The sequence below is a fragment of the Cyrtonyx montezumae genome, unplaced genomic scaffold (assembly GCF_038088225.1).
Source record: "Cyrtonyx montezumae isolate F1298 unplaced genomic scaffold, pur_monq_1.0 scaffold_3, whole genome shotgun sequence".
In the NCBI taxonomy this organism is placed as follows: domain Eukaryota; kingdom Metazoa; phylum Chordata; class Aves; order Galliformes; family Odontophoridae; genus Cyrtonyx; species Cyrtonyx montezumae.
In genome coordinates this window covers 12,208,964-12,230,564 of record NW_027072034.1, presented here as the reverse complement: position 1 = coordinate 12,230,564, position 21,601 = coordinate 12,208,964, and the positions used below count along the sequence as shown (strand labels likewise).

The 21,601-nt window shown below is 38.5% G+C and overlaps 2 protein-coding genes across 2 annotated transcripts in view; one reads left to right on the top strand and one right to left on the bottom strand.

The window, feature by feature from the left end:
* The window catches only part of PIBF1 (progesterone immunomodulatory binding factor 1), a 107,267-nt gene extending 105,521 nt beyond the window's left edge, over positions 1 to 1,746 (bottom strand). Inside the window, exons 1-2 of the mRNA XM_065744039.1 lie at positions 1,475 to 1,746; positions 438 to 538 (exon numbers count right to left, since the gene is read on the bottom strand). Of these exons, the coding sequence (XP_065600111.1) occupies positions 438 to 538; positions 1,475 to 1,726 (353 nt within the window). The 5' untranslated portion in view covers positions 1,727 to 1,746. The remainder of the gene's footprint in view (positions 1 to 437; positions 539 to 1,474) is intronic.
* Positions 1,747 to 2,109: 363 nt separating this feature from the next.
* Positions 2,110 to 18,268, top strand: DIS3 (DIS3 homolog, exosome endoribonuclease and 3'-5' exoribonuclease). Its single transcript, XM_065744038.1, has 21 exons — positions 2,110 to 2,355; positions 4,470 to 4,627; positions 5,342 to 5,532; positions 5,636 to 5,709; positions 6,716 to 6,883; positions 7,071 to 7,235; positions 7,890 to 8,003; positions 8,091 to 8,228; positions 9,470 to 9,616; positions 10,917 to 11,033; positions 11,792 to 11,893; positions 12,480 to 12,544; positions 12,639 to 12,723; positions 13,232 to 13,359; positions 13,917 to 14,003; positions 14,408 to 14,564; positions 14,875 to 15,089; positions 15,700 to 15,868; positions 16,407 to 16,565; positions 16,940 to 17,062; positions 18,074 to 18,268. Exons 1-21 carry the CDS (start codon positions 2,125 to 2,127, stop codon positions 18,161 to 18,163), a joined length of 2,883 nt encoding a protein of 960 aa, XP_065600110.1. The 5' UTR covers positions 2,110 to 2,124; the 3' UTR covers positions 18,164 to 18,268.
* Positions 18,269 to 21,601: the final 3,333 nt, after the last annotated feature.

Genomic DNA, 21,601 nt, shown 5'->3' with positions numbered 1-21,601 from the left:
GAATTTAAAATGTTGCAGAAGAGCAAGGGGAAAGGTAAGTTTTTATTTCATTAACAGCAAGTCACACTGGTAGAGCATTTCTGACCAATTAGCAATCCTCACTGGAAGCGCTGAACATTATTTTCAAGGTATCCAGGAAGTAGTTATTAAACATTCAACTTCGATGATGCAAAATCTGCACCCCTCTTATTGCTCCTTATGTTCTTTTCTGGTTTCAAAAATGCCTCCTATCCATCTTTGCACTTCCAATTTCATGAAGTGAGAGCTGAACTCAAATTTACTTACACTTAACAGTTTAGAATGGAAATTTTAGTATAATCTGCAAAAGAAATCCCATTTCTGTAATTCATGGCCATCGATTTTCATTAACATGAATTAATCTGCTTTCACATCAGTAAAGTATTAAAGACAAAGTTCTTTTGTGTTACTTGTCATACCTAGTATCTTCTTGCTGCAGTGCCAGTTGGCTATCCAGTCGTAAAGACAACAGTTGCTTTTGATGGGTTGCATCATTCAATTTCTCTTCTAGCTCTTCAATCTAAAAAGCATAAATGTAAAATGCAGAAAAGTTACCCATTTTTTCCTGTAAAATATGTTTTTCTAACAAATCACAAGCACTGATGCCCTAGAAAGTACAGTAACTGAAGATCTCTACGGTAACAAAACCTCTAATTACAGTAAAGCTTTACAAAATAAGATACGGATTTCACCCTAACAAACACAAAATAAGAAAGAATTACTTCTAGAACTGAAGTATTTTGATCACATAGGTACTTGTTCAAATGATTTTATCCTTAGACTTCGGCCAACAAGCCAAGGAAAGCCACAGTTGTATGGAAGGTTGTAAATATGAACTTCATGCAGACAAGGCAAAGCTTTTATGCATTTTATAATCTCATGCATCTTTACTGAAACCGTACAGGACAACAAGGCCTCCTATCATTTATTAGCATGCTGGTATATTTTAGACACACCTTCGCTAACAAATCAGTGAATGGTGTTGATGACTTGTGCTAGTTTTCACTAAATTCAAGTTAAAAGCCCTGTTAAGCCAGTGATAAATTATTTTTTGTCTCAGAAAATAAAATATGGTTTGTTCCTTTAGTTTTTAGAAATAGAAAGACTAAGGAAACCCAGTTTGATCCCACTTCATCCATCCCTAAGTATGAGGCAGAGTCATTTAAATCTTCCATGTCCCTCGATCCCTCCTTTAGTGATTTTAAATCACTAAAAACGTAAGAATCAAAGAACAGATTGGGTTGGAGGGGAAATTAAAGATGGCTTGGTTCCAACCCCCTGCCATGGGCAGGGCCCCAACCAAGCTGGCCTCTGTGCACCTCCAGGCACGGTGCACTCACCTCAAGAACCCAATCGGGATTCCATCACCCAACCCACAGACATTCTCCAGAGAATTCAAGCACCAGAAACACGATGGCGCAACAAACCAACCAAAAAACCCCACAAAACCTCCGACCTTGGTCAGGTACTCCACTTTGAGGTTGTCGATCATCAGGTTTTTCTGCGACAGCTCTATCCGCAGCAGCTGCAGGCTGTGCAGCAGCTCCTTGCGCTCGATCAGCTGCCTGGTGACCCGCGTCGCTCCCTCCCGCTCCTCGGACGAGGACAGCTCGTCCGTGGGGACGGTGGTTTCCAAGCTGATGTCCTCCGACTCCAGGGAGCTGGAGATGTTCACCTTCCTGCCTTCCTTGGAGCTTTTACGGGACATTTTCTTCACACAGTTTGCTTCTCGAAGCTGCAAAGCGCCAACGGCAGAAATAAAAAACCGCCGAGGCGTTACGCCATGACGGAAGCGAAGCAGACGAGACCGCAGAGAAAAACTCCTCTGCGCCTATGACTGAAAGAAAACGCTCACAAAAGGACCGAAGAGAGCGGTGTCCCGAGCACTCCGCGCCCGCGCGCGCTGCCCTCAGGAGGAGGAAGCACTACCGAGACGCGGCACTGCCCGCCGGAAGCGCACCTAGGCGGGCGGACGGGCGCTAACGGAGAGGGGAAAGCGCTGCCGGCCGCGCATGCGCGGGTGAGGCGGCGCCGCGCGACGCCATCCCCACGGCGACCGGGCCTACGCCGCGGGGCGTGCTGTGAGGAGGCTGCGCCGCCGCCGCCATGCTGACCTCGCGGACCTTCCTGAAGCGGACGCGCGCGGGTGCAGTGGTGAAGGTGGTGCGTGAGCATTATTTGCGCGATGATATCCCGTGCGGAGCCGACTCCTGCCCGCTCTGCCCACCCCAGCCCGGCCAGCTTCTCGCGCTCGAGGCGCGGCCTAGCGGAGCCGCCAGCAGCCTGTGCCCCGGGCCGCACTACCTGCTGCCGGACACCAACCTCCTCCTGCACCAGGTGAGCGCATCGAGGCTGTACCGACCTCGGTTCAGGGCACCAGGGTGGGGTGGTCGTGGGGCTTGGGTTTTCCTGTTGTTTGCCTGATCCTGCAGCTGCGGTTTGGGAGAAGCTTTAGGCATCGCCCACTCCAGCCCACGGACGGTTCTGCAGCCATAGGGTGAACTCTTCAGTGCAAACCTAGGGCTGAAAGGATTGATGGTGGCCTTACAGGGAAAGTCCTGTGCGTACTGGTGAACGGGAAGCTGTCCATAAGTGAGGAGTGTGCCCTCCCTGAACAGCAAAACAACCGTATCGTGGGCTGCATCAAAAGAAGCGTGGTCAGCGTGTAGATGGAGGTGATCCTGACACTCTGTGCTGGTGAGACCTCACCTGCAGTAGTGCATCCAGTTGTGGAGACCGCAGTATAGGAGACACATGGACCTGTCAGTGTGCCCAGAGATGGGCCACAAAAATGATCTGTGTCATGAACTCCTCCTATGAGGACAGGCTGAGAGAGAAGGGGCTGTTCAGCATGCAGAAGAAAAGGCTGTGAGGTGACTGATAGTGCCTCTCACTATCTAAAGGGGAGCAACAGGAAAAAAGTGAACACATTCTTTAGCAGGGTCAGTTGTGATAGAACAAGAATAAATGGTTTCAAGCTCAGGGACGGTAGATTTATGTTAGATATAAGGAAAAAGTCTTTTACAGTGAGGGCGGTGATGCACTGAAACAGGGTACCTAGTATTGTGGTTAATGCCTCATCCCTAGAGACTTTCAAAATGATAAGACTGAATAAAACCCAGTGCAACCTGAACTAGTCCCTGTTCATTGCAGGGGAGTTGGACTAGATGGCCCTCACAGGTCCCTTCCAATGCTAAAGATTCTATGATTGTAATTGCATGAAAGCTCCATATGCAGACAGAGCAGCAGCAGGCTGGAGGCAAGGAGCTCCCAAGCTGAATTCTGAGGGGATTTTGATTTCTATTGAATGCATCTGTAGAACGTATAGTAGCCTGGTGCAAATGTTCAGGACAGGAGATGTACAACAAGATGGGATCTGTTGTACAAATTGTTGTTGGGATCTATTGGCAAAATCCCTGTGTTATAGAACACTTAGAGAATTTGCCAGGGTATGCTGCTAAGGACTAGAGCAGTGGGGATGTGCTGGTTCCGGTGACAGCAGGAACAAGTTTTTACCCAGCTACAGTATTGCAACAGTAAGATTAGACCTAGTAATTCTGCGTGCATGCAGAAAAGTATTGAATGCCTTGCCCTGTTGACGTGATTCTAAATCTCTTAGATAATGGAAACATCTAATTCAGAGAAGCTTGGTCTGGCACTGCTTTGAATTATTTCAGTCGTGCCCTTCAATACCTTTATCTTTGTCTCTTTTTGGAGATAGGTTAGCACGTTTGCTTATTACAAGCTCAAAAATGAAGCGTGCATCTTTTTCTCTTGACAGGACCATGGGCTTTTGGACATGGCTCTGGCTGTCAGGAACAGAGAAAAGAGCAGTGCTGTATCTGAAAGAAAAAAAAAGAGACTCAAAAAGTTCAGTGGTTGAAAAAGTGAAGAGCAGCTAACAGAATCCCAGTTGATTTGCATCTGGGGAATTTAAAACTGCAGTGCAACAGTGGGATTGGTTTTGGAGAACTTAAGCCTACGTTTCCACAGGCAAGTTCATGTTAGCTTTGCAATAGTGATCAGATGCTGCTTCATAGTTTACTCACACAGTCATACACTGGGCAGCACTGGTATTTACAGAGATTGTAATGTACAAGCACTGAGTTCTTTTGAATAAAATTTATAGTGTAGACCTGGCTTTAAATTTGACAGAGTCCTGTATGTATGTGGGCTGCATTTGGTGAATAAGGAAGATGAATAAGGAAGATGGTCATTTTCACTTTAGCAAAACTGAGGTCACTGATAGATTGGAAAATTGAATTTAAGCCTTTTTCCTACATGAGAAAGGTGCAGTTTAATATACTCTTGAGATTGCCATCATGAGAGAAAATAGTAGAAGTAGTGCATCACTACTGATAGAAGTTTTTGCATATTAAACAATCATTTCAGTTCCTGTTACTGGGTAGAAAAAAACCACAATGCTGATACATTTCCATTTCATTCCCCAGATTGATATTCTTGAAGACCCTGTCATTAAGAATGTCATTGTGCTACAAACAGTTTTACAAGAAGTCAGGAGTCGGAGTGCACCAGTGTACAAACGAATTAGAGACGTGATTGGAAACCCTGAAAAACACTTTTATTCTTTCACCAATGAACATCATCGGTAAGGTTTGGAATAGAGTATAATGCTGTATTGAATTTTGGGAAAAGAACTGAAACATGAATTAGGCAGATAAAATGAGACTGATGTGCACAACGCTGTATACATCTAAGAAACCCTGTTGGGAAATAATTGGATGTTGCAGGAGCTTTCTCCTTTTATGATTGGTATTAACACACCTATTTTCTGAAAAAAAAAAAAAAAAAGATTAGAATACTGAATGAGCTTCTCAGGCAAGACCTTTAACCTGAGCAATGGAATCCTGCTTATCCATTTCAAACGTATTCCAATGCTTTATTAATATTGCCAGTTCAGTCTGTAGGAGAATTCAAAACTCTGTTAGTGGCAGAAAAATGGAGATGCAATTAATTTGCCTTTATTTATACTCACAAGTGGTTTCTGCTGCAGTAACATTGTGGCTGTAGCAGTGTTCTTGAAGGCCATTCAGTTCAATCCTCAGTGAAGAGGTTGTGTAGGAAGCTGCCACTTCCTTGTTGCTTTCTGTTTCCTAAGCCTTCAGTGGTCTTTAATGTTATTATATGTTCTAAAAATTTATACAGCAGTAGTTCTTTTGACCTTATGGTCTTAAAATTATTTTTGTTTTCAGACAAATAAGATTTAACTATGGGTAGGTGTTTAGGTTTTTTGTTTTATCAAGTTCACTTTGCTGACCTTCCCCCTTCCCTCTGTTTTTTTGTGTTTTGTTTTATCCATTAGAGAAACATACATAGAGCAGCAGCAAGGAGAAAGCTCTAACGACCGCAATGACAGAGCCATTCGAGTAGCAGTAAAGTGGTACAGAGAACACTTGAAGAAAACGCAGAATGAGGATGTCCAAGTTATCTTTCTTACGAATGACAGAAGTAATAAGGAGAAAGCCCTTGAGGAAGGGATAAGTGCTTACACGTGTAAGTTCAGCAGCATGGGTATTGCTCACGTTTAACATTTAAAGTGTTTTCGTACCTAAATTTTGTACCTCTCTTGCATAAATATTTGTATGTGCTTTTGTAGGTGAGGAGTATATTAAAAGCTTGGTAGCTAATCCTGATCTTGTAGATCGTCTTGCTTGCGTATCTGATGAAGGGGTATGTCTTTATTCTCTTAATTTATTTTATAAAAAATTTTGCTGTTTGTTACTGGATGCCATATGTTAGACTTCTAACATAGTTCAAGAAAGAAGACTCTGGTCTTTATTACTATTCTGACAATAAAACTTTTTGATAACTGAAAAGAATATTGCAGCTGTTTTAAGTGCTTCTTAAATGCCTATTGGAAGATGTTTAAGATTCTCAGCAACTCAACAAGTGATTCAAGGAAGTGTGTAAACTGCAAGTAATTGAACTAAAATGAAAGCTTCGAAAGTCTGTGTTGCAAACAATTTAGATCTTCTTTAATTATTTTTGCATCTTTTATTTAAAAGTTTATTTATCAAGAACATTTTTGATGGAAAGATTTGATGTAGCCATCAGTTAAGTTGATAGAATTGCATACTGCATCACAAAGATGGGTTACCTCATCATCATAGGATTATGGCAGAGTGGTTGAAAGGGACTTTAAAGCCCATCCAGTTCTCCCTCCATGCTGTGGGCAAGGTTGCCACCTGCTAGAACAGGCTGCCACATCCAGGCATGCCCCATTAGACTGACGTAGCTGAAAACTAACACCACTGAAGTGATGGGAAGATTGATTCCATCATAGTTACTGTAATGGACTGGAGTGGGACATGCAAGAGTGGGAGGCTGAGCTGATATTTTCAGCGTTTATCTGTAGTTCATTCAACTTTTAACTGATTGACTACTTCAGATTTTAATCACAGTAATGTATTTTCTTAATGTTTATCGTAACTGCCTACACTGTATGCTATGTAATGCTATACTAAGGTTTTCTAGGAGTCTGTGTTTAGTCAGTACATAAGTTATGTAGATGTTTGTTTTTATGTAGTAACTTCTTAAGTCAGTGCTGGCAAGCAGGAAGAGAAACAGTGACTTTCGTAGTGTTGCCATGTTTTCTTGCTCATGTTCCTGAGTTCGATTTTGGAATAACTATGGAAGTTAAAAACTATTTTTCTTTTCTTTTTTTTTTCCCTTAAAGAAAGAAATAGAAAGTGGCAAAATAATTTTCCCAGAACACCTTCCTCTTAGCAAATTGCAGCAAGGAATAAAATCTGGCGTTTACCTCCAAGGAACCTATAGAGCAAGCAGAGATAATTATCTTGAAGCTACTGTTTGGGTTCATGGAGATGCTGAAGAAAACAAAGAGGTGGGTGTTTTATGTGAAATTCACACTGTGAATTTTATTTGGTTATTACTGAAGTTGATTACGTAGTTATATCATGGTGGTAAGTGGTGTTAAAGGGGAGTATTAATTTTTTTTTTCTTTTAATTGGAGTCTCTTGTTGCTGTTGTCATAAACATTTGTACTTCTGTTTTGTTTTCTAAAACTCAAGATCATTATACAAGGTCTTAAGCATTTAAATCGGGCAGTTCATGAAGATATTGTAGCTGTGGAGTTGCTGGCAAAAGATGAATGGGCAGCACCATCCTCAGTGGTCTTGCAAGATGATGGCCAGAATGAAGATGACATTGAAACTGAAGAGGAGAAGGAAAACATTGTATGAAATAAAATTACTCTTTTAAATAAGATTCCTCTCTTTATTAAGAGAAAAATATTGAGTGGTAGCCGAGCAATAATGCAAAGCTATATTCTGAAGTGCAGATACACTAGTTGGCTTTTAATGGCAACATGTACTTTTGGAACTAGTTATAACTCTCTATAGCTACTTGCAGTAATTCTGCTTAATGTATATGCACACACATATGTGTACTCTGTCCAATAAATATTTGCATTTTCTTAAAACATTGTCTTCCCACTGTATTCTATAGGAATACAATTATTATGTTGAGAATTGCTAGGGAATTTTTTAAGCAGCATAAAAGGGCTCCTTAAAAATGAAAATAATAGGTTGGAAAAAGAAATTGAGGTAGTTGGGGGAATAAGCAGAGTCTGTAGTACAGGATAGCATTTCTTTAGTCTTTTTCTGTTCTTTTTTCTAAAACTATGCCTGTGAGAAAACTTGAGTCATGTTACGAATATTAAGAGGCTGAGGGAGGCATTATTCTGTTTATGATGTCATAACAGAGTTCATGAATCTGTGGTGATATGTAATCTATTTAATCTATTACCAGTAAGGATTGAGGTGCACACTGAGTTTAAACATTTCTGTGGTCTTAACCTTTTTTTTTTTTTTTTTTTTTTTTTAACTCAGTTGAAGATTTCTGTTAACAAGAACATGCTGAGACCTACAGGAAAAGTAGTGGGTATTATAAAGCGAAACTGGCGACCATTTTGTGGCATGCTTTCCAAGTCACAGATTAAAGAGGTATGGTAATAAAGCTACTGTAAGGGTAGGATTATAAAAAAAAAAAAAAAGCAGAAATAATTTGTTCCTTTTTCTATCTGTTAACAGTCCAGGAGACATTTGTTTACACCAGCTGATCGCAGGATTCCTCGGATTCGAATTGAAACAAGACAAGCAGATAAATTGGAAGGACAAAGAATAATTGTTGCCATTGATGGTTGGCCTAGGAATTCTAGGTATCCTAATGTAAGTTTTAGTATTTCCTTTTTAATGTTTATCAATCTGACTTCTTAATTTTAGACTGAAGGAGTAATAGAGTTGTTTTGAGTTGTGTAAACCCTCAGCTTCTATCTATTTTGGCAAAACAAACTGCTGTTTATATGTCTGACAGCACTGTAGCATATAGTCATCAAAGAGTTACATGAAGAGCACGTTTATCCGTGTAAGTAATGAATGTGGTTTGCACCTAAAAAAAAAAAATTAGCTCTATATTTGGGGGGGAAGTATTTTCATTTTCTCTTTTACATGGACAGTGCATATATTACGTGTGGAAGGAAGAAAATTAAGTTTAGATCTCAGACATACATCCATAATAGGCTTTGGGCATTTCTGTGGAGTGAATGGATGCTGTATGCTAAAAAGAGACAAAGATAGCACTTCTAAAAGTTTTGTTGAGATGAAACAATATCACAGGAATAGAATTATAAAGTCCTTAGTGTTGGAAGGAACCTTTAAAGGTCACCTAGACCAATTACCCTGCAGTGAACAGGGACATCCACAGCTAGATCAGGTTGCCCAGGGCTTTGATTCAGCCTTGTCTTGAAAGTCTCCAGGGACAGGGCATCCAACCATGTCTCTAGGCAACCTGCTCCAGTGCATCACCAGTGCATCCTGTTGTTCCACTTTAGGTACTGAAAGGCTGCTATCAGTCACCTCACAGCCTTCTCTATGCTGAACAGCCCCAGCTCCTTCAGCCTGTCCTCATAGGAGAGGTGTTCAACCCCTTGGATCATTTCATGGCCCTATGGAGAAGACTTTTATAATATAAAGATATATAATATAAAGATATACAAAATTTAAAGATACATAAGATTATAATTATAAAATAAAGATTTCACTTCTCCACTTCCTTGAAACATCATCATATGTGCCAGCTATTCCAATAATAAAATAAAAATCTAATTTACACTAACTAGACTGTTAAATAAACCTAGACAGCTGTTTGCTAGTTATGGTAAATGTGCTACTATTGCAATGTTAGGCATCTTGAGTATACACTGCACTGAAATTGCACTACTTAAAATGGGTTAGATTGAGATGATTAGAGGAAAAAAGAAAAACATTTAAAGTATTCCTTTTAGGTTCATTTCACATATTTAATCACTTCTGAACAAATAGTATTGCTTGTTGTTCATGCGTGTTTGTGGGTGCATATGTGTTTGTGTTTACATATGTATATACATATATGCATGTATGTTATTTCTCAGGGTCATTTTGTAAAGAACTTAGGAAGTGCTGGAGATAAAGAGACCGAGACAGAAGTTCTTCTCCTTGAACACGATGTCCCTCATCAACCTTTCTCTCAGAGTGTCCTTAGTTTCCTACCAAAAATGCCATGGAGCATTATGGAAAAGGTAATAGCTTTAAAATTATAGCAATAATTATTGCTTCTGCTTCAAATTATGATATTCTTGAATATTCCAGTATACCAAAAATAGAGGGGGAAGAAGGTTTCTTAAAGTTCAGGTTGTTCTGAACGTCTGATTTTTCTTGGAGAGAAGTTCTCCAAAAGACTTGGCTAAAACTGTGTTTGTTAGAGATAGACATGTTAAAATTAAAAACAGAAGAAAAACACAAAAACAACATGATAATGCAAGTTTCATTTAAAAAGTTTATAAAGTGTTGTTTGACAAAGGTGGGAGATTACAGTTCATGCAATTATAAAAATCATCCCTGAGTCGGAGAGGTTTTCTGTGTTTCAGTTGATAGGTTTGTAACCAAATGTGGTAGCCTATGTGCCATCACCTCATCAGAGAAAAGATTTTGATATCCCAGTGTATAGTTCTGTATGGTAATCAGAGGTATGAATGTTAGTGTTAGCAGAATTGCTTGTTTGGTTGATGTTTTAATTGATTAATTAATTTCAGATTCTCCACAGTATCTTAAATGTGGGTTTAGAAATTAAAAAAAAAGAGAACTTTGAAAATCAGCTGTTGTCCTTTAGGGGTGGATTGTTTCATTTGTTTGGTTTTTGGGAACGGCCTTTTATTTCTTGTTCGAGCATTTCATGTATTTCCACTTCTTTGAAATAGTCGAGTTAACTATATATATTATAGTCGAGTTTTACTATTATATACTTGTTTCTTTTGAGCTTAGAAACTGTTGGACGTGTTGTTACTTTGATGAGCTATTTAAAAGATGGCTGTCTAGTCTAATAAGATACCTAAGTAAGATCTTTCTGTAGCCATTGTACAGAAAGTAAATATGACATAAGTGTTAAATTCCTTTCAACTGTGTGGGCATCGAAGTCCTAGCTAACGTTAGTTGTGAGCATTCCTATCCTAAACTATTTAGCTGGACATCAGTCACAATTTCACTTAAAAATTCTTGATTCATGCTCCTGTTAATTCTGGGACGGTGGAATATATGGTTTTATTCTGTTTCCTTTTGCTTACTCTAGAATAAAGCTTCAGTACTTATTACTTTGGTTTTGTTATCACTGTAGGCTCTGCATATCTTTTTGGTTTGGTTAAATAATATTGTGAATTGCGTACTTAAAAAATGCTCTTTAAACGTTTGGTTGCTATGGAAAGTGTTACACAAAGTGCCTTTCTCAAATTATCATTTCTTTTAATTTCTACTTTGATGTGGATGTTCTTCATAACTTCCTTTCTTTTTATTTATTTATTTATTTTTATTTATTTTTAATTTTAGGATATGAAATACAGGGAGGACTTGAGGCATCTGTATGTTTGTAGTGTTGATCCTCCCGGCTGTACAGACATTGATGATGCATTACATTTTAGAGAAATGGAAAATGGAAATCTGGAGGTAGGTTGGGTGTTTGCATGCTTATGTGTTTTTCAAAACAGCAATAATAGTAATTGATAGAAGCAAAGATCTAGGTCTGTTGAGAAAGAACTACTGTGAGATGAGAATAAAGAACATAGTTGACTTGCATTGCATCAGTATCAGAAGTGGTAATTGAACATCTGAATTTACCCTGCTGTCTGCTGATTTTATATGAGAAGATAACATAATTTATTTACTGCTTTAACTGTGCATGGACATGGGTATCTATGGCTAGTTTAAGGAACTAGTAGAGAAGGAGTGAAGTTACAGCTGTAATAGTTAAGGAATTTTTAGTTCACTAAAAATGAAGTAATTGAAAAGCTACAAGGTTAACACAAGCTCTGTACCTTGTTATATCTGATTTAGACACACTTTCTATGCTATTACAAATTAACAAAGAATGACAATATTGAAAGTCCAGCAGAGGAAAGAAAGAAACCCAGTTTGCAGTGAGCATTAAAGAAAATGAAAGAGGTATAAAGAGTTGAATTGGTAATGAGTGCAGTTTTCCACTAAAATTACGTGTGGTTTTATTGTTGGTAATTGCTTCAAGTGTTCGTTTTCTGTAATGCTTTCAACTCCTCCTACTTGTAAGTGTAGAAGTTGCTGGATGGAGTAGGGAATAGATAAATTGGGTTTTAAATAAGAACATGAGGAGTTTCTTTTATGTTGAGACCTATTTGCTTCATAAGATGTGTAACGTGTCTCTTTCTGGGTTTTGTTACTTTTTTTTTAAGGTTGGCGTGCATATTGCAGATGTCAGTCACTTTATTCGTCCAGGAAATGCTTTGGATGAGGAATCAGCAAAAAGAGGAACAACTGTATATCTATGTGAAAAAGTAAGTGTTCCATGTAGAAAGCTTTCTGTGCAATTAAGAGGTTAGATTTTGCATTGCTTTCTTTTTTTAGTTCCTGATCTGTATAACACTATCAAAATGGTGGTTATCATTCTGCTCAAGAAGATTTTTTTTTAATCAATTATTTAGAGAATATTCCTTTCAACTCCAATTTGAAACAAGAAATAGCATGTTGTTCTGAGACCAGACTGCTGTTTAACATAGATCTGAAGTTGCAAAGAGGTGACCTGATTTTGCCCTGTTTTTTTTTGTTTTGTTTTGGTTAAGTTATTGTTTCCTATGATCTGTATTTATTACAGCTCTATACTTAATTTTGTTTATTATAACTTCTCACAGGCCACAGTTTCATCTCAGAACTAACTGCTACTAAAACAGCATCTAATAAAAAACAGATCTTGTAATGAATTTCTTCCATAGTAGCTTACTTTTTGTTTCACAAATCATAGCTTTTTTTAGTGGGTGTAAGGGGACGGTGAACCCAAAGTTACTATTTCCAAGCTTTTAGTGTACTAAAAATCACAGTATTAAGTAATTATTACTAGTGGTGCATTTTTCTTTTATTTTGCAGAGGATTGATATGGTTCCAGAACTGCTTAGCTCCAATTTATGCTCCTTAAGATCTAATGTGGACAGGTACATGCATACAATCCTTATTTTGGTCCTGACGAGAAACTCCAGATGGGTGTGAATGGATTTTAACAGATTTCCCCAACCCCGTTTCTCCTAGGCTCGCATTTTCGTGTATATGGGAGATGAACCAAAAGGCTGAAATTCTAAAAACCAGATTTACAAAGAGTATTATTAATTCCAAGGTTAGTTGGATGAATACAGTATTTATTTATAAGAAGAAAAAACATTTCTTATAACAGATTTTATACTAAAGCTTTCCTGTTTCTGTTACCTGATGTACTTTCTTGAAGTTAGAAAATGATGCTTAAATCCTTAAGTGAAGGAAATGTTTTTATCCTGCCCTGTTCTTCTAAGCATTTAATGCTGCAATGTTTTTTTTTTTTTTTTTGTACAATTACTCTGTGATATTTCATTTGAAAGGTATAAATGTATTGATACATATTGGACATAGCTGGTATACACCAGCTACTTATTTAGTGGAGTAGGTAAGTGCTCTAGAGTATTGTTTTAAATAGCTGATAAATGCTTGCTTTTTCTTGGAGTCTTGAGTAGTACTGTCCTGTTCTTCTGAGAATGACATATACATGTGTTGAACATAAAGCTTTGTATTATTGCAAATGAACAACAAACTGCAATATGACAGTGTGCTTTTCAGTATTTGATGTTTTGTTTTTTCTTTTCCTCTCCAAGGCTTCTCTCACATATGCTGAAGCACAGATGAGAATTGATTCAGCATCTATGAATGATGATATTACTGTCAGTCTACGTGGACTAAACAAATTAGCAAAAATTCTGAAGAAGAAAAGAATTGATAATGGGTAAACCATGCAGTGGCACTGTTGTTTTGTTTTTCGACCTCTGTAAACAGTTGTTCTCCCTCCTGTTTGTACTCACTCTTCAAGTACTGAAAGACCACAGTGAGGTCTCCCTGGGGCCTTCTCTTCTCCAGGTGAAACAAGCCCAGTTCCCTCAACCTTACCTCATGAGAGATGTTCCAGCCCTTTGATCATTTAGTGGTCCTCCTCTGGACCCATTCCAAAAGCTCTGTGTCTTTCTTGTGCTGGAGGCCCCAGGCCTGGATGCAGTACTCCTCACAAGAGCTGAGTAGAGGGGAACAATCCCCTCCCTCTCCCTGCTGGCCACCCCTTTTTTAATGCATTCCAGGATATAGTTGGCCCTCTGGTAACCAGTGAAGTAGCACTTCAGATCTGAAGCTGTCGAAACTAATAGTGATGTATATCAGCATTGCAGTTTCTATTTTGAATGTTAATTCCTTTTTAATTACCATTTCATTACAAAGCAAGCTGTTGTACGTAGCACCTGCAACTCAGCTGCTGTTTCTCCTTTACAGTAATATCACTTAACTGTCTTCCAGAGCTTTGACACTTTCCTCACCAGAAGTTCGTTTTCACATGGACAGTGAAACTCATGATCCTATCGATCTGCAAACTAAGGAACTTAAGTAAGCCCTGTTGTTTTCCTCAGTTACTTAAAGATACCTATTGTTCTATCCCTATCCCAGATAAAGTAGCAGCTTTGTGTGCATGCTTGAGTAGTATTTTTAAGAATAAAAAATCTCTCATTTTTCCAGAGATAGCATTGCCATTTTAAAGACTATTTTTCTCTCATTATTTTAGAATATTTTGATTTTTTTTCCTTTTGTCCCAGTATTTGAAATTTAGAAGTACATTTTGGTGTGCTTTTAGTCTTAAAAATGTTTGACTGCTTGTATTGTAGAAATATAAAATACTAGATTACTGAATAGTATTATGTAATATTATTAGGGTGGTGCAGTGTTTCTTCATTAGGCACGCAAAGCAGGTATCTAACTTAATACTAACTATACAAAATATTTTCTGTTGATAGAGAAACAAATTCCATGGTTGAAGAGTTCATGTTACTTGCCAATGTCTCTGTGGCACAAAGAATTTACGATGAGTTCCCAGAGTTTGCCTTGCTCCGAAAACATCCTGCTCCTCCTCCATCGAATTATGACATCCTTGTGAAAGCAGCAATGTCCAAGGCAAGTTTTTACCATTATCATTAATTGAATTAATTATAAAAAGCTGTGTATTGTCTGGTTGGCCAAGTATCCAAGAGTGGAAATTGGAAATCAGTGTCTTGAAAACATATCTTGGTATGCTTTTTAACTGCTGGTTCCTGCAGTAAGGTTTCTGTACCAGTGATAAACAAGAGTTTTGTGTAACACTGTCTTATTACCTACATTCAAAATTTATGAGGTCAGAAATTCGTTACAGTTACGAAGAGCGGCATGGGTTCAGCTGTGGTATTTCTGCTTATAATCTGTTCCTTTTGGTTTTTATCTCCTCCAGAATTTGGAAATTAAGACAGACTCTGCAAAGGCATTAGCAGAATCGTTGGACAAAGCTGAATCTCCTGCTTTCCCATACCTAAATACGCTGTTGCGAATTTTGACCACTCGCTGCATGATGCAAGCTGTGTATTTCTGTTCTGGAATGGATAATGATTTTCATCACTATGGTTTAGCTTCACCTATTTATACCCACTTTACCTCACCCATTAGAAGGTACTTTCTTTAATTTTCCAATATTTTCAGAGAACAGAGTAAGTGATTTGTTTGTTAAGAGATTGCATGGGAGGTCATTGTGTTTCTGATCAGCTTAAAATTTGAATTGGAAAGGCAGTGGCTTTACTTAAGTATTATACAAACCAGCATTACTTAGCATTAAATAAGTGAAGCAGAGAGTAAGGCAGTGTTTGGCAACTGGTCAGGTGGGAGCTGTGTTGTAAACACATTCTTTCATATTCTACACACAAAATTCAAATTATCAATTTTTTTTAAATATCACTTAATATAATGAAATCTAAGGTGGTGTCTCTCTTGTGTAAATAATTTCTAGAAGTTTTTGGAGTTCCAGTAGTAAATTCTGGTTGTTAACAGATATGTAAAAAAAAATTGTGGCTGAAGTTGTCACAGAAGCTATGTCCCAGGAGCATTGTGTGATTATTAATAGGACTGAAATTAAGTTTTACATTTTTTTTAATGAATATAGGGAGCTTATCAGCAGACCGTTACTGTTAGAAAGAGTTCTTGAGCTATGAGTTTTATAAAAAGCCAAAATGTTAGTCAGAAACTTGATGTAAATGTTTTGACACATCACTGATCATCTTTGCAGGTATGCTGACATCATAGTGCATCGTCTTCTGGCAGTGGCCATAGGAGCAGACAGTACCTATCCAGAACTTACAGATAAACATAAGCTGGCAGAGCTGTGTAAAAATCTCAATTACCGGCATAAAATGGCTCAATATGCGCAGAGAGCATCTGTTGCATTCCACACACAGGTAAATACTTCTGAGATGTGAGCCTGATCTGTGGAGGATTCATGCCTTCCCTTAAAGGAAGGGAGGAAACACTGAGCAATAACAGACAGGTTGTGCTTTGGGGAGCAGTAGGATGTCTGTGTGAATTGTTATGAAAAAGTGCCATTTCTTTAAGGAAAAGCTTCAGCGTTAACGTTCCTGGTACTGAAAAGCTCAGAGCTGCATTTCTGAAAGATGCTTTTGATGAGGGGTTGGACTCAGTGATCTCCAGAGGTCCCTTCCAGCCCATGCAGTTCTGTGATTTATATTGGTTGGTTGGTTGTTGGTGTGTGTGTGTGTATATATATGTGTGTGTGTGTGTTTATATACATTGTTAATAAATATACTGAATGAAGTGGTATTATAAATAGCAAGTATAATTATTTGAATGAACTTTAAATATGTGCTGTGTAATAATGTGTGTAGATTCATATTTACTCCAGTATTTTACTCTTTTTAAGTTGGTGTATTTGTAATCCAGAATGGCATGTGCTAACATCTTTTTTATCTTCTGTTACAGCTGTTCTTCAAAACTAAGGGAGTGGTGAATGAAGATGCATATATATTATTTGTAAGAAGAAATGCAGTTGTGGTTTTGATTCCAAAGTATGGGTTAGAAGGTACAGTCTTCTTTGAAGAAAAAGATAAACCAAAACCAAAACTCGATTACAACAGTGAGGTATGTTTTGTAAGCTTTATTCTTAGTTGCCTTTATTTTTTGTTATGAGACACGTGATCAAAATGACTAAAATCTCTTCTAGTTGTGTTATAAGGGTAATAGAGGCTTTTCTAATTTCAACTTTATTAATCTGCATTAGTAGTATTGTTGTGGTCTTCTATAAGTTTAAGCAAAAAGTTTCTGACATCAGAATGGGTTTCTGTAACAGACAGTATCTAATGGTCCAAATAAATACCACACAGATGTGTACCTGTGCCCTAAAACTCTCTGGACATTCAGGACCATAATACATTATGAACTACATATAAAAATATTTATTTGCGTAAAAATGCAAGACAGGATGAACAGCATTTATATAAAATTTGAACTTGCAGGTGCCATCACTTACTGTGGAAGACACAACACTCCATATATTTGACAAAGTTAAAGTGAATGTTACGTTGGATGCTTCCAACATTCAGCATCAGAAAATTCGGATGGAATTGGTAGAACCAAAGGTAAGACATGGGATTTGTGGCTTTTAGTAACCTGAGCTACATCAGTCAGGATGTAGCCAAAACTCAGTAGGATCTTTTAGCTCCAGTCAATAAATTACTGTGCAACTCTGATGGGTTCCTCAGAAGGAAGCTGTAATTGATGATTCTTAATGAGAGAAGTACATAAATGGCAGTGCTTTCTTTTCACAACTTCCACAATATAAAAGTCTCTCTTGATAATGAACTGTAATCTCTTTGTTAAGTATGTGTCTGGTTTTAAAGACTGTTTCTGCTTTTATCTGCTTCTCTTTGCATCTGAGATGTTGGGGTTTTCACTTGATCTCATATCTCAGGACTGCTGAACATTTTGCATGGCATTACAAGATTGTTGCTTTCATTGTGGTGCATGTGACTCTTTTGGTAAACAGTTTGTTGCAGTAATTCAGTATACAAAATGAGTAAATGGAATAATGTAAGGGGAAAAAAAAGAAAATAACATTGTTGTTTATATGTTAGGTTTTCTTGAGAAATCATGTTTCCAAACACATTTGGATCTGTTGTGTTAGTCTGAGTTGATAGCAGCCCTCGTGATTACTACTAGTAGATAACATCTGTAGTAGAAAACAGCTGTGCATCCTGGTATATACACTGACACGTTGAGCTGCCCTCTGTTTGGGCTCTGTGGGTAGACTCTTAATCAGGTCCTCAGGCTTTCCCTTTTTACGGTGTCTTTCTCCCAAGGCATAATGTGATGTCCCTTTGCTGGGCTGTGCTCAGAGCCACACACTGAGTCTGACAGGGGCTCTGTTTGATGTGTATAGTCAACAACAGAAAACATGGTGCAAAATATCATGGTGCTTCATTTTCAGGGGAATGGTGCTGCTTGCTTAGTGTTTGAGCTGTGATAGCTATGTGACACTTCATACTTTGTTAGATTATTAGTATAATATTTTCTCACGAGGATAGAAGGTAAATGTATTACCAGAATAGTAGAAGCTAAAATGCAGTTTTCTGACTTGTTTTTTACTGCAGATACTTGCAGGAGGTGTGCCTGCACATATACCTACGGAGACAGGCAGCAACAGTGAACCAGAAAAGAAGAAGAAGAAGCTACCACAGTAGCAAGGTCAAATAGTTAATAAAGGTAGACGTGAATTATTTGTATTTCCATACTTTTCCCTATGGGCAAAATAATAGAAACATACTGTTTACTTTTAAATACATTTTTTAAGATCATAAAACCATAACATTTATAAAACTGGTCTTTTTTTTTTTTTACTTTTGTATGTGAGAGGATAACAGTTTTAAAACCAAATATGTCTGTAATTTTATTGTATGGATGAAAATAAATACTTCTCCACAGTAAAAGAGAATTCATAGTACTTTTTTTTTTTTTAAGAGGTATTATGGTTCATTGTCATCTTAGAAATGTAGATATTGTAGAGTAAATAACTCCTAATGACGATACTCCACCAGGGAATAGTATAGAAGATGGTATATTTCAAGTAGTTCTATACAAACAGTTATACAGGTAATACAAAAGAGAAGATGGCTCACCTTTAAGATGACAAGGCTCGCAGAGGACTCCACATGGGAGGGATCTCCAAGAAGAGATCCTTCCCTGGTGGTGGTCAGCCCTTAAATGGGGTTTGAGAGAGGAGGAACTAGGCTCCACCCCTTCCACCCACACAGGTATATCACCTTCACCTGTGCCCCCATGGCTGACTTGGTGCTCACCTCAGGTGACCAATCAGTGGTTCAGGCCGTGATTCAGCAGTTCCCATACAGATATACACTGTATATCTCTTCGGAGATATTATGTACCTCAGGATTATAAGTTTCTTGTACTGGAAGCTTTGAAGCTTTACAAAGCTAAATGGGAACACACTTCTGCTGTACAGTTGTTGTTCCCAAATCATGGCTTTTATGAGCGAGAAAAACACTTTCTTCTGTTTCTTGTAAGTCAGTCTTTCCTATACAGTAATGCTGTGGTCCAACGGACTGCTGCTAGCATGCCTGGACAAGGGCATTGAGTCTTCTCCTCAGTAAGTTTGCAGATACCACCAAGTGGGGTGGAAGTGGTGATTTGCCTGGAGACAGCAAGGCCTACAGAGGGATCTGGACAGGCTGGATAGCTGGACTGAAGACAATGGGATGAAGTTCAACAACACCAAGTTCTGGGTCCTGCACTTTGGCCACAACAACCCCAGGCAATGCTACAGGCTTAGGGCAGAATGGCTGGAAGACTGTGTAGAGGAAATGGACCTGGGGGTATAGGTTGATATTTGGCTGAACATGAGCCAGCAGTGTGCCCAGGTGGCCAAGAATGCCAATGGCATCCTGGCTCGTATCAGAAATAGTGCTGCCAGCAGGAACACTGAGGTGATGGGTCCCCTGCACTACTGAGCTCTGGTGAGGCTACAGTTGGAATACTGCGTTCAGTTTTGGGCTTCTCACTACAAAAAAGACATTGAGGCCCTAGAACACATCCAGATAAAGGGCACTGAAGCTGGTGAGGGGTCTGGAGCACAAGCCTTAAATGAGGAATGGCCGAGGGAGCTGGGATTGTTCATTTTGGAGGAGGCTCAGGGGAAACATTACCATTCTCTACAACTCCCTGAAAGGAGGTTGTAGTGAGGTGGAGGTTGGCCTCTTCTACCATCTAACTTGAGATAGGTCTAGAGGGAACAGCCTCAAGGTGCCAGGTTGGATATTAGGAAGAATCTCTTCTCAGAAGGAGGAGTCAGGCATTGGAACAGGCTGCCCAGGGAGGTGGTAGAGTCACTGTTCCTGGAGCTGTTCAAGGAAAGTGCAGATGTTGTCCCACACGCTATATCATCTTTCCTCCAAGATCTTAAGAACTCTTGAGCTGCTACAGTCAATCGCTCTTCAGTGATTTTCTCAATTAGCTGTCACTTGACAGTATTCACTTAGCTTCCTGAATGCTGTCATTAACAAAGGACTTGATCCAATTTAAAGCCCACCTAAAGGCTTCAAAATGAGACAATTAAAATGATTAACTGATGGCAACAGAAAAACTGTGCATTACGTGAATGTTGTAACCCCACCACCACTATCCTGAAATGCTTACTTGGAAACTTAATTTATAAATTAAGTCTAGCAGTGTCCTGGATGTATAAGTGATTTTACACTTTGATTGTAGAACCCCATATAATGGTTACTGAAATCAGCTTTGAAATGTATACATTTATAGCAGCTTGCCAACCTCCTCACCTCTTTTCCCTGTTCCCCAGTGCCCCCCATCCAAATGCTGCTGCAAGCTGTACCAAAGCACTGAATAGCTGAGGTATTGAAGACAAGTCTTTATTCTGTTTCACTACTCCATTCACAGCAATTCATGTTATAAGACTCTTGTTAGAAAACTATTTAATGTAAACAAGGACCATTTTGTGCAACACGTGCCAACCAATGCACAAGGATGACTGCAGAAGCAGAATGCTCAAATGAGTCCCCTGATGATTCGTTCAGTCGAATTCTTCTACAGAATTACACAAAGCAAATAGGCAAGTGGTCAGAATTCCCATCTAACTGAAGCCTCAAACTGGCCAGATAACATTTTAAAGGGGCAAAGGAGCATCTGTAACTCTTTCACACTCAGCCATTTTTGGTGTTACCTTTCCCTTGCTCTTAGCGAAATATCTTACAGGGGGCAATCAAACATCTTAATGATCACATTTATTTTTGCATTTGTTTTAATCTGTAGCTACTTTAAAAACCTCTGCTCACAGAACACAGCACTATAAAGAATCACAAGATTTAATTAAAACAAGCCTTAATCGTGTACTGTACAGAACAGCTCAGAAATTGATTATGACATGGACAGCCCTGCTTCTCACTTAGACTGATGCATACTATAACTTTGATTAATCAGACTTAGAAAAATAAATCATCTGCACATTCCAGAAATCTACAATTCACCATTTCAACTCATTACTCTTAAAAGTCATCATCAGAAACAGAAAAGACACAAGATAATAAATATATTTGAATCTGACTACAAGTTGCCTTGCCTTTGAGCTTCAAACCTTATCAGCTAAGGCTCATTTCAAATACCCTATTCAACATACTGATTACCCAGGTGTCTAAGTTAATTCTTCATTAAAAAAACCCTCCAGGAGTTACCGGTACAGTGCAGTTCACCATTTCGCAGGGCACTGTTCACTGTTTCATGTTTATTGAGCGGTTTGCTCAGGCCATGAGGTTCAGTTACTGTTAGGCACACGGTACAGAAGTTATGACTTGCATAACAATGTGTGTCACATTCACTGCTTAGAAACCTGAATGCTTTACTTTTTTTTTTAATTAGATATATTGATTTTCAAATGTGAGAACTAAAAACAAAATACTGTTTTACGGATAGAAGTTTCATTTTTAAGTATTTCTTTCAGAAATTCCTCATCATTGAAAGCTTTTCAGGACTTGTCCCACTCATACAATGGCTGCACAAAGTCCCAATTCTAATACATATGCAGTCTCGTTCATATTCACATTGAAATTACTGAAGTGTTTTCAGTTCCCTTAAAACGTAGATGTGACTGT

Coding starts and splice junctions, on each gene's coding strand:
- DIS3 (XM_065744038.1), top strand. CDS start 2,125: ATGCTGACCTCGCGGACCTTCCTGAAGCGGACGCGCGCGGGTGCAGTG. Junction 4,628..5,341: donor TTCACCAATGAACATCATCG/GTAAGGTTTGGA, acceptor TTTATCCATTAG/AGAAACATACATAGAGCAGC. Junction 11,034..11,791: donor TGGAAAATGGAAATCTGGAG/GTAGGTTGGGTG, acceptor TTTTTTTTTAAG/GTTGGCGTGCATATTGCAGA.